This window comes from Onychostoma macrolepis, chromosome 18 (assembly GCF_012432095.1).
Source record: "Onychostoma macrolepis isolate SWU-2019 chromosome 18, ASM1243209v1, whole genome shotgun sequence".
NCBI classification, from domain to species: domain Eukaryota; kingdom Metazoa; phylum Chordata; class Actinopteri; order Cypriniformes; family Cyprinidae; genus Onychostoma; species Onychostoma macrolepis.
Genome location: NC_081172.1, coordinates 2,407,067 through 2,419,632, shown reverse-complemented (window position 1 = coordinate 2,419,632; position 12,566 = coordinate 2,407,067). Strand labels below are relative to the sequence as shown.

General features: G+C 34.0%; 1 protein-coding gene across 13 annotated transcripts in view; it reads left to right on the top strand.

Annotated features, from left to right (window-relative positions):
- The window catches only part of kctd15b (potassium channel tetramerization domain containing 15b), a 36,239-nt gene extending 26,003 nt beyond the window's left edge, over positions 1–10,236 (top strand). For all 13 annotated transcript variants that reach the window (XM_058752305.1, XM_058752311.1, XM_058752309.1 and 10 more), the window contains exons 4-5: positions 1,239–1,544; positions 8,819–10,236. In XM_058752305.1, coding sequence (XP_058608288.1) covers positions 1,239–1,544; positions 8,819–8,977 — 465 coding nt within the window. In that variant the 3' untranslated portion in view covers positions 8,978–10,236. The remainder of the gene's footprint in view (positions 1–1,238; positions 1,545–8,818) is intronic.
- Positions 10,237–12,566: the final 2,330 nt, after the last annotated feature.

The window sequence follows — 12,566 nt, the reverse complement described above, 5'->3', positions numbered from 1 at the left end:
GAATAGTACCATCTGGACTTGTGGGAAATTAAGGGAAAACTGAAAGGGGCAAAAAACCCCTGGCAAGACATCCCCGAGAGGAAGAGAGCGAGCGTTTGGCAGTCTGCTGTTGTCTGCCTGGATAAAGAAACGCTGAAGCCTGGAGGTCCGTCACTGACGGGCTCCAACGAGCACATGAGATCCTGCCAAACGTCTTGACTGTTGCCCCGCGGGCGGCGCTGATACCCCTCTGAGCAAAACATGCCACCCTGCACCCCAGTCGCGCTGCTTTTTAAAGATTCATTCACTTATTGGCTTTTATTTATGTATTTATTTGTTTTGTTGCTTTATTAGCAGCTTTTGCAGTAAAAGCATCAAAATCGCTCATTAAATATTAAACATCAGCGTGCAACTTTCCTGCATGAGGAAACATGAGGACACACCACTCTTATTTTATTTAGAAAGTGTAAACATGTAGACATGGGCAAAAAGAAAAGAGCAATATCCACATATGGAGGTTAGAAACGCGTGTTATATACATTAATAATATTTTTCCATTATAATGTTCACTTACAATGTTTTCAAACAATCTAATATATATTTTTTTTTACTTATTGCATGTATTTTAAATTCAAAAATGCAAAATGTTCAATGCAAAAAAAACGTGTGTGTGTGTATATATATATATATATATATATATATATATTTTTTTTTTTTTTTTTTTTACACTTCCATTCAAAAATTTAGGGCTCTAAAATTTTAAGTGTTTTTTAAAAAAGTCTCTTTTGCTCACCAAGGCTGCATTTATTTGATTCAAAATATAGTGAAAACAGCAAAATATTATTACAATTTAAAATAATGGTTTTCCATGTGAATATCTGTTAAAATGTAATTGATTGCTGTGGTCAAATTACTCAGAAACCATTCTAATATGCTGATTTGCTGCTCAAGAAACATTTCTGATTATTATCAATGTTGAAAACAGTTGTGCTGCTTCATATTTTTGTGGAAACTGTGCTACTTTTTATTTTTCGGGATTTGATTTGAACTTTGATGAATAGAAAGTTCAAAAGAATAGCATTTATTTGAAATACAAACCTTTTGTAACATTTTAAATGTCTTTACTGACACTTTTGAGCTGAAAAAAAAGGATTCATTTTCCTAAAAATATAAAACAAAAATCTTACTGACCCCAAACATTTGAATGGTATTGTGTATAATAAATAAATAAATGATGCATTTCTCATGTGTCTGTCCAGGACTTCAATCTCCTGTACGAGGAGGCGCGTTATTACCAGCTGACGCCCATGATCAAGGAGCTGGAGCGGTGGAAGCAGGAGCGGGAGCAGAGGCGTCTGGCGCAGCCCTGTGACTGCCTGGTGGTCCGCGTGACCCCTGACCTCGGTGAGCGGATCGCCCTCAGCGGGGAGAAGGTGCTCATCGAGGAGATCTTCCCCGAGACCGGTGACGTCATGTGTAACTCAGTCAACGCTGGCTGGAACCAGGATCCGACCCACGTCATCCGCTTCCCCCTGAACGGCTACTGCAGACTCAACTCGGTGCAGGTAATGCCATGTGCTGCTCTTATCTGTCTTGTCTGAGACATCAGCTCGCTTCAGTCCTGCATGTTTACCATCACGCTATCACGTTTCATCTGCTCGGTGGAGGCGTGTTTGTTTAATGTGGGCGGTGTTTAGAAAATCTGTGTAAATGCTGAAATAAATAATAGTTTGTCATGCTGTCTAAATGTTTAGCAACTTGATTATTAAACTAGTTCAGTATCACTGGATTCTGTTCCGAACCCTATCTAGACAGAATTTAGTCCTGACATGAAAGCTGATCTAAGTAGTATGAAACAAAATGTCTCATTTAATCAAAATATAGCACTGCATTACTGTACATAGTGTTCAGATGTTGATTGTATTTAATTAAAAAATACAGTAAAAATGTGAAATATTATTACAATGTAAAATAAGTGTTTTCTATGTGATTATATGTTAAAATGTAATTTATTTCTGTGATCAAAGCTGAATTTCCAGCATCATTACTCCAGTCTTCAGTGTCACATGATCCTGATTTCTGATTATTATCAATGTTGAAAACAGCTGTGCTGCTTCATATTTTTGTGGAAACCGTGATGCATTTTATTTTTCAGGATTGTTTGATGAATAGAAAGTTCAAAAGAACAGCATTTATTTGAAATATAAATTATTTATAATATTATAAATATCTTTACTTTTGAGCAATGTAATGCATCCTTGCAAAATAAAAGTAATAATTTCTCTCATAAATAAATAAATACTCTTATTGATTCCAAACTATTTGAACATTAGTGTATGAGCCATCAAAAAAAAATTAAAATAATAATAATAAAATGGGGAAAAAAGAAGGAAAAAGACCCCAAAAAAATACAAAATACATGCACAAAACAGTACGGTTTCCATATGGCATGGAACAAAAATAAATCTGGCCAAAATATATTTTAAATATATGCTAAATATTTGTAGTGAACTGTGAACAATTTAAAGCATCTCTGCTGAATTAAGGTATTAATTTCTTTCAAAAAAAGAAAGGGAAAATCTTACCGACCCCAAACTTTTGAACAGTAATGTATGTTGCATTCATGGTTAAGACAATTCCAGAATGCATTGCTACTCAGAAAAAAAAAAAATTATTCATGATAGAGTTAAGAGACATTTTAACAATAAATATGTTTCATTCAGTGCTGAAAAGTATTGCTAAAATAGTCAATTACAAACATATTTTATTGAGTTCAAATTCAACGCGAACTATTTACCAAATATTTGTGTTCGCGTGATGTATTTTTGAGCTGATTAGAGTATCATATAATTAACTTTGCAGCATGTTATTACCAGACTGTTGAGTGTTAGTTGAGTTTCATCAGTTTCATGTGGGTAGTGGAGTTGTTCACTTTTGTCTTGTTTTGTTTTCTGTGTCTGTCTTTGATTGATAGAACATCTGTAAACATAGAAGATCATAGTAGAAGGTGACAGAATTAGATTTGGACACCGATTTGCATGATAGAAATCATTATACCACCTATCCACATTAAAGCTGATGGTATATTAATAAAAAGGAGGCTCAACCTGTATTTCAGACAGACACACACCTGTCACCTCACCAGCGCCCCCTCAGGGTGGAGCAAAGCACGCAACAAAACGCCTTTTCATGTGCAGCCGTTTTTTTTCACTCCCTCAAAAACAAAACGCAAGAGCGAGAAGAAAAGAGAGGCTAGAAAATGAAATGCATAATTTACACGTTTCTCCTTTTTAAGACACAGCACTTCCCTTTTAAAAAAGACTCCAACGTAACAATGCCCAGAGCGGTTGAAATACACGTATTGCATTTTTTAATACCATACTTACACTTTCTCAAACAGCCTCAACCCCTTTATGCTTCTTTTATAGATTTCTAAATGGCTTGCAATATAATTAATTGGCTGCATCAACTAACACAACATTTTCTTTCTGCGTTTCCAGTAAGAGCGTGTCCCTTTCTGTCTGCCCTCTCTTTGTTTGCTCGCTCGAGCTCTATTTCTTTTCTAAAACTAGTGGATTTGTGTGAAGCAGGTCTTTTTGTTTCCGACAGGAGCTCGTTTGTCTGTCGCTGAAGCTGGTAACTTTAACATGCGTCTCTTTTAACAGGCCATGAGAGAGACTCCACTGTTGCTCAGCTAATGATGCAATGCGCTAATATGCATAAACAAAACATAAACACACAAACAATGGGTAAAACACTCTGTTTTGAGTATACTGATAATCAACATTTCTCTAACACTCGTCCACCGTATTGAATCATTTGGATCTTTTTACAATGCGTTCTGATTGCTTTAGTGATGAAGGATGCATGCCATGCTGCTTTAGATTTTGGTGAAATGAGATTAATGCTGCTGTCTGGGTTTTGAAACAGCCGTCATATCTGGAATGTAGTGCTGATGTCTTAAAAGTGCTATCTATTTAGGCAGCTCACTAGGATTTGGAACAGAGCTCACTTTATCACTTAATGCATTGCAAAAATATTTTCCTCATTAGTATTTTTGCCTTATTTTCCAGTAAAAAAAAAAAAAATTGAAATATTTTTAAAATAAAATCAGTTTGCGTAAGGAGCCAAATTCCTTGTTTTAAGCATAAAACTCATTAAATTTTAGGATTAAAATGAGAGGAAATGGCAGTACACTGTAAAAAAAAAAAAACATTTGTCTTTCTACGTATGAGTTACTTGCCATTTTTTTGTAATTATTTGTGAAATTTACCATCAACTTCTGAGTAAAAATGGAACGTTTAAATCCTGTTTTTCAGTGTAATGTACAAAAATAAATATTAATAAATTCAAACAGTATTATTTTATGATCATTGAGATAGTATAATAGTTTTTATTAATATTTTGAATTTAAGTTTTCTGTTTTCATTTTAATTTCAGTGTGTGTTGTCATTTTTAGTATTTTTATTTTTTTTTGCTTATGTCTACTTTTTTGTTGTTATTTCAGGTTTAGTTTTAAGTTATTTTGGTACATCAAATTAAACTAAATTAAAGTGAAAAATGTTGCCTTTGCAAATAGCTGAATAAAAAGTTTCTTATTTTATTACAGTTAATGTTTAATTTTATACATGTTATGTTTTTTATGGTTTTAGTTTTAGTTGACTGTTATAACCCTGAGTTCAAAAACAAGTCTTATTTCTGTTCTTAAAATGTTGCTTTTCAAGTAAATGTGTTTTGTTTTAAGGATTATGAAGAAAATAATTTTTTTGTAGCGTGCTTCTCTAATTCTCTAATTGTGTCGGTGACCTTGTGACCTCTTGATTGAGTGTTGCTTGTTTTCCATCTCATTTTAGTCTTTTTAGACGGGCAGCACACGGGCAGCCTGGTTGGGCGGATGTAGATGGAGAGGGTGTTTTCTTTTTAATGAAATGATTTTGAACATGACACTCCTGTCAGTTGACTCATTATCGTGTGAACGATACAGTAATCCTGACTCGCTGTACAACACAATACAGCCCTGATCTGGTTACTGCCTGGAAACATCGCTGCAGGCGACTGAACAGCCACACCTCACCTCAGACAGAGCTCATTAAGAGAGTTAAACGAGTTTGTGTGCTTTGTTTTAACTGTATGGCTTTTGTCTACATTATATGTGAACAAATGTCCTCAAAATGATTGTAAAACCTGGTTTATAATAAGAAATGTATGCTAAACGGCTCAGAACACCCTTGTGAAAAACAAGTAGCAGACTTTTAAAAAGAGTTGATGTTGTGGAAAGTGCAAACTAACTGAATGTTTTTGCACGATTAATTACATGTTAGTTGCAAACAAACAAAAATATACTTAATTTTAAATTTATATTAATTGCAGTTAGTTGCAAAGAGTGCTTTTTTGTGAAGCAGGATTTATATTTTGAGTTATGGTTCAAAGCAATGGCGTGCACAGACATTTGTAGTGATAATGTTGCGATTTAGTGCATTTAAAATATATTAATGCATTAACACTGCAGTTCAAATTGTTAATGGTGCTTTACATGTACTTTAGCGTTAGTCATCACATCAAAATAAGTGGACTTCTTTAAAGCGCGACAAAAGATTATTATATATAATGATTTAAAATATACTTCCAAGTAAGTATTTTTAATTTGACTTTCATTATAAAGCAGGGTTATTATACTTATCTAAAACTAAATTTAGAACCATAAAAAAGTTACTTTAAAATAAAATAAAATACAAACAAAATAAGGCAATATTTCTGATAACTAAAATTAAACCTGCAATTAAAAATATATAGTCATGTATAAACAAAAACTATACTAAAAATGACAAAAACACACAAAAACAAAATAAATTGAAATGAAAATATATAATTAAAAACTGAAGGAAAAAATAAATAAAAAATATAAGTATCTCAATTATACTAAAATAAGACTGTTACGAAGTGCACGTTTTTACTAGTGTACTTAAGAAACAGTCACGAAAGTGTCTCTTTAAGTCCACTTAAGTAGCCTTTTGTGGTAGTACAGTTTTTTTTTTTTTTTTAAGATTTGAAGTACACCACAAGTACACATTCAATACAGTTAAGCACACACTTGCTTTATTGTGGCTAGTTTTGCTGTTTTTGCACTATGCTAACTAGTAAAGTTTAGCTTCGGCTTTTAGAAGTGGACTCGTTTAGCTTGAAAACGTGAGAGAAGAAGCTAATAAACCAGCTGAGAGTGAAAAATCACAGCAGATGAGTGACACGTCTGGAACTTAAGAACAAGTGAAAGCACCTGTGCTGAGACAGAGAGAGAGATTGATGGAGTCTGGAGACTGAGAGAGAGTGAGAGGACAACAGACCACGCACGTGAACCGCTTCAGAGAGGAAAAACATTTAGCCAACACACACACACACACACACACACACACACACACACACACACACTCACTCACTCACATGCTCATAGTGTCCCAAAGCTGAAGCTGTCCAGCTCTGTCCATATCTCACAGTGATGGAGGACTGAGATCAACACAGACGCTGGTGAACCTCCATCATACTGACAGACGTGCCACAGATACACGACAGAGAGCCGTTCACATGCACTCACACACACACACACACACACACACACAGGTTTGTTCATACTGCAGTTAAATGCGGCGTCATCTACTGAATGTTTAATCTGATTCTGTTGTTATTTATGAGAGTGACAGACTGATTCTCCAGAAGTTACTGCTGAAAACAACCAAATTAAATCACCAAAGCACATCTCTGGTCACTTATGTCTTCCATCAAAATGAGCTAGTTACCATTAGCATCCATGTTTCTTATTAATGCCGAATCGTGCACACACACGCACTTCCGTTCAAAAGTTTGGGGTCGGTAAGACTTTTACATGTTTTTGAAAGAAGTCTTTTCTGCTCACTAAGGCTGTTTATTTGATCAAAAATACATTAAAAATAGTTAAATATTATTGTGATTCAAAATAAGTGTTTTCTATGTAAATATATGTGATGCACAGCTGTATTTTCAGCATCATTACTCAGTCTTCAGTGTCACATGATCTTCAGAAATCATTCTAATATGCTGATTTGCTGCTCGAGAAACATTTCTGATTATTATCAATGTTGAAAACAGTTGTGCTGCACAATATTTTTGTGGAAACCGTTATTTTTCAGGATTCTTTGATGAATAGAAAATTCATAAAACAGCATTTATTTGAAATAGAAATCTGTAAAATTGTCTTTACTGTCATTTTTGATCAATTTAATGTGTCCTTTCTGATAAAAAGTATTAATTTCTTTAAAAAATATCTTACTGATCCCAAACTTTTGAATGGTAGTGTACATATCATCATTGACTTTAATTTATTAATTTATTTAGCAGACACTTTTATCACTTTTATCTAAACTATCATATATTCTACACCTGACCTAAACTATGTGGCATTTTCAAATTGACATTGAATTTTGGTTCATTTATGAAACTCTTTACCAGTTTTTAACAAGCTTTACTCTGTCTGAGGACATTTTCAAAATGTTGCCTTCCCAGGTGTAATGAAATAAGTATAAAGAATCATCTCTGTCCGATTCTCCAGGACGTGTGTGTGTGTGTGTGTGTGTTTCTCTCTCACCTGTCCTGATCTCGTCAGGGTCTGTCAGGGAGACAAACGTCTGTTCTCGATTGTCTTTGCCAGGAGTCAGACTCACGTGACGCTCCTGTGAGAGATTCCTGGTTCCCGTCGTGTCGTCATGAATCTGATTTTTTTTTTTACGCGAGCATCTAATGTGTGTGATTTAGACTGAATGGAGGCTGCTGTGAAACAGAGCAGGTTCAGATGATTGAGGTTGATGTCAGGCTTGTTTTTAAGCTTCAGATGTCAGTATGTTTGATTGGTGTGAGCCTCAGTTCACAATGAATATGATGCAGTCAGCAGTTCACTTCTGTGAGTTAGGATTGTCAATTCATGATTCATTTAGATTTTTTTTCTTGCTCATAGTCGCTCTTATTATATTATAAAGCCCTTTATGTTATGTTTAGTAAATCTCTAAATAAATCACCTTCAGAGAAGTACAAACCATACAGCAAAAAGTTTTTAAATATATATTTCTAAATTGTAAAATATATAAAATATTAGCATATATTTGCTGAAATATGTTTCAAAATATATTTATGTAAATATATTTTCCAATATATTAAAAAAATAATTTGGTATATTTTTAAAAATATTAAAAATCTCTCTGTATATGTGTGTGTGTGTGTGTGTGTGTATATATATATATATATATATATATATATATATATATATATGTGTATATAACAATAAATGAAAAATTAATTAAACATTATTAGGTCATAAATCAGGTTTTGGTCTCTAGGCTTTTCCATCCACACTTGCATTTAGTCTAAAATATATTTTGGTAAATGAAGGTTGAATCTAGATTTTTTTGTTTACTATTTTAAAAATATATTTAATTTAGATTTACTGTTGACAACATTTTTCAAACAAATGCTGTTCTTTTGAACTTTCTATTCATCTGTGAATCCTGAAAAATAAAATGTATCACGGTTTTTACAAAAATATTTAGCAGCACAACCGTTTTCAACATTGATAATAATCAGAAATGTTTCTTGAGCAGCAAATCAGCATATTAGAATGATTTCTGAAGGATCGTGTGACACTGAAGACTGAAGTAATGATGCTGAAAATTCAGCTGCGCATCACAGAAATAAATTACATTTTAACATATATTCACACAGAAAACAGCTATTTTAAATTGTAATAATATTTCGGATTTGACTGTATTGTTGAAGGAAATATTTTGGATTGACCGTGAGTGTTGTGTGTGTGTTTCAGGTGTTGGAGCGTCTCTTCCAGAAGGGTTTCAGCGTGGCTGCGTCCTGCGGCGGCGGCGTGGACTCGTCTCAGTTCAGCGAGTATGTTCTGTGTCGTGAGGACAGGAGGAGTCAGTCCACAAACACGCCCATCAGGATAAAGCAGGAGCCGCTGGACTAGAGACACGCGCTCAGGCCCTCGGCCCCTCGACACACACACACACACACACACACACACACACAAACACACACTCACTCAGCGTTTATATGGGGAATGTAATCAAACTGCACCAAAAACCCAAAGAACTCCAGCAGGATCTGAGTCCTGCCCTGTTCCGCCCAAACCACCAATCAGAGGATGTCCTCACGCATACGGAACGCAGGCTCCGCCCCTCTGCCAGTGCAGTGTGTGTCATTATCTCGTGACGATTGCGGTGTGATGCTCACGAACAAAAAAAAAAAACGCCATCGTCAGGGGCCGGGGGTCCATTCTTTTGGATTGTTTTTCATTTCATCCTTATTGTTTCTAAAGACGTTTTTCACTCCTTATAGCACCATGTTGTATGCGGTTAGCAGTACTAGGCTGGAGTTTTGTGTTTATTTCTTTTGTTACATGAAGGATGATGGGAGTGGCGTTCTGAAGGCATTACGTTTGAGAGACTTTCCTGGCAGGAAAACACTATTACGCCCTCGGGCTGCGTGGCCGAGCAGTCTGGGCTTTAATGCGTTCACTGCTGAAGGTTTCTTTGTTTAAAGGAGCTGCAAGCAAACGTGGCTATTTCTGAAGCCAGAGCATTAAGCATATCGTTAAACATCTGAAATTTTTATAAGCTCTCCGATGCTTGAATCAAATGAGTTCTGAACTCTACGGTACCTATACAGAGAGTCGTGTGTGTCAAGAACAAAATGTAAGGAGCTTGAGGCAAAACATGGGCAGATGAAGACGTATGATTGTGTCTGTACCGTACTTTTGCACTTAAATGTGTCGTGAAAACAAGCCGCCCGCGTGTTTAAAGATTCAGTGGAAATAGACTCGAGTTGGAGCGCGCTGACAGAATGAGGGTACTAACTATGATGCATTAATTTTTAAACCATCTTTGCGAATGAATAATTGTTATTCATCAGCCCAGTTTTAGTTTGAAGTTGTCCGTTTTCTATTTTGATGTCAAGATTCTGAGTAAACGGTGGATACGTTGTGAAAAAGGTGCTTGATTTGATCAGATGTGTGTGATGAATGTGTCCAAACGCTCAACACAGAGAACTAACATTCCAGAGACGTCTCGTTTCTCTGTCTGGAAAAAATATTGTTTGCAAATATAAATCTTTTGCCATAAATGTTATGTAAAAAATTCAAACTGCTCCCTTAAAGACAGTTTTTAAATGCATTATTTAGCCTACTAGCTTTAATCCTTCTATTGGCTGAACATTTCAATAATTATATATATATATATATATATATATATATATATATATATATATATATATATATATATATATATATATATATATATATATATATATATATATATATATATATATATATATATATATATATATATAATTATTTATTACTTTAATATATATATATATATATATATATATATTAATGTAAGTAATAAATAATAAATTTTTTATGCATTTCGTTGTGTATGTCACTCATAAAATTTTTGCTTTTCAAATTAAATTCTAATATTCATCATCCAAAATTCATGTTTTATTTTATTACCCAATTGTTACCACTGTAATTTTAGTGTCCCTGAGATAAGTTTTATTAATATTTTGAATCAGTTTTATTTTTATATTTTCCGTTTTAATTGTAATTGTTGTAATTTTGTTTCATTCATTTTTATTTCAGTTTTAGTTTGTTATTTTAGTACATCAAGTTAAATGGTTAAAATGAGAAATAATAGCTGAAATATATAGGCTATATTTGTATACAAAATTATATTTTTTAACAGTGAACAGGTCACAAGCTACTAAATTAAAACATGATTTTTTTTGGAAAATGAATATTAAATTGTAAAGAATCATAAAAGTAATGAGAAGAGGCAATAGGAGGGTTATGTCATCTTTTGTCAACCAGGTCTATACAAAGTTGTGAGATTATGCATTCCTTTGTATAGTGCATTTCTGTTGAGAATCACTGTTGCTGAGTTTTGCCTCGAGCTCCGAGCCGACAGTCTGTTGTTAGTGATGTGTGGCTTCGATTCCAGTGAAGATCATAATCACCTTCATCATCATCATCGTCGTCGTCGCCTGGGCAGAGGTCACTTCCCTTCCACCGGATCAAAGAGCAACAGAAGAACAAACTCCTGCAGTCTGTGATCAAAAACAACCTCATTCTGATTTGTTCATTCGAACCCAAGCTGAAACCGCTGCAGTTTAGAGTCTGAATGTGTTCATTAATGCACTTGTATTTTTGCATTACACGGTTTTCTTTGCTGTCTGATTAAATGTCCACAGGCTTCAGTTGCATCTCGAATCTCCGTAGGGAACCTGCTCAAGCCGGCCTTTGTTCTGACCCAGATCTGGTCCAGTTCTGTCACAAAGGGAATGACCAACCACCCTTTCATGCGCCGAGAGCTATCCCAGCATGCCTCTCCACACAATCCTCATATGCGTTCCCAGGACAGCACATTTACAAAGCCAAAACACCCTCAGAAGATGGCAGTGTGGATGAAGTGGTGTGTTGTTTGTGCTCTGATCTCGTTAGGTACGTCAAGTTTGCTGAACAGAGAAGCGCAAGGTTTGTGTCGAATTATGTTGGATTACTTTCCACATTGTTGTGATGCATTTCAGGACGCTGCGGATTCGGTTGCGTCCATCAGGCCTAAACGCTGGTACTATGTACAGTTATTTGTATATTGAATAATTCAGATGCCGGTTTCTCTTTGTAAACAAACCCGAGAAGAGATGCTGACACTCACGAGACTGATGGATTGAACATGAGCAAAGCAATATGATATGTACATACATACAAATGACAAAAGAAGATCCTCAACATTTCAAAATGTCTACCAAGGTGAAAATTGTCATTATTTAATGTATTAATAATTAGACTGTGGTATTAAAGGGCATGTGTTTATTTACAGTGACTTCTTTTTTATTTACTTGCATATTTGCTATAATAAAAAAGGCGTAATATTCACCTGACATTTGTTTGTGCTTTTCATCCACTTCCATATAAACAACAACCCTGTCAATAAATACAATTATGACTTGCCTATATTTTTCAATTTTATATAAATATAATCGATATATATATATAAAACTGTTATTAAATTGTTATAAACTATATATACATTGTATTTTATATTAAAGTTATACTACATATATTATATAACTAATATAACTAAATATATTTAAATTAATATATCACTGTTGCCATTACTTTCTATGAAAAAAAAAAAAAAACTTTTCAAATGATAAATTGTTTAAACTAATGTAAAAATAAAATAAAATTCTATTAAAATTAAAATTAAATTCTATTAAAATTAAAATTAAATTCTGACTCCCCTATATTTATAAATTTTATATATATATATAGTAGTCAACATTTGAAGTGGATCAAAACCTTTCATCAAAGTTGTCCTAAAACCAAAACAATACCTGTTCTTGTCTTAGGATAACTTTGATTAACTTTTTTGATCCACTTATACTAGACTACTGTATATATATATATATATGGAGAGAGATTACACTGTACATATAATTTCTAAAACCACAGTTATGAAATGGTGAACCACACATATGTAAACAACATTTTGAAG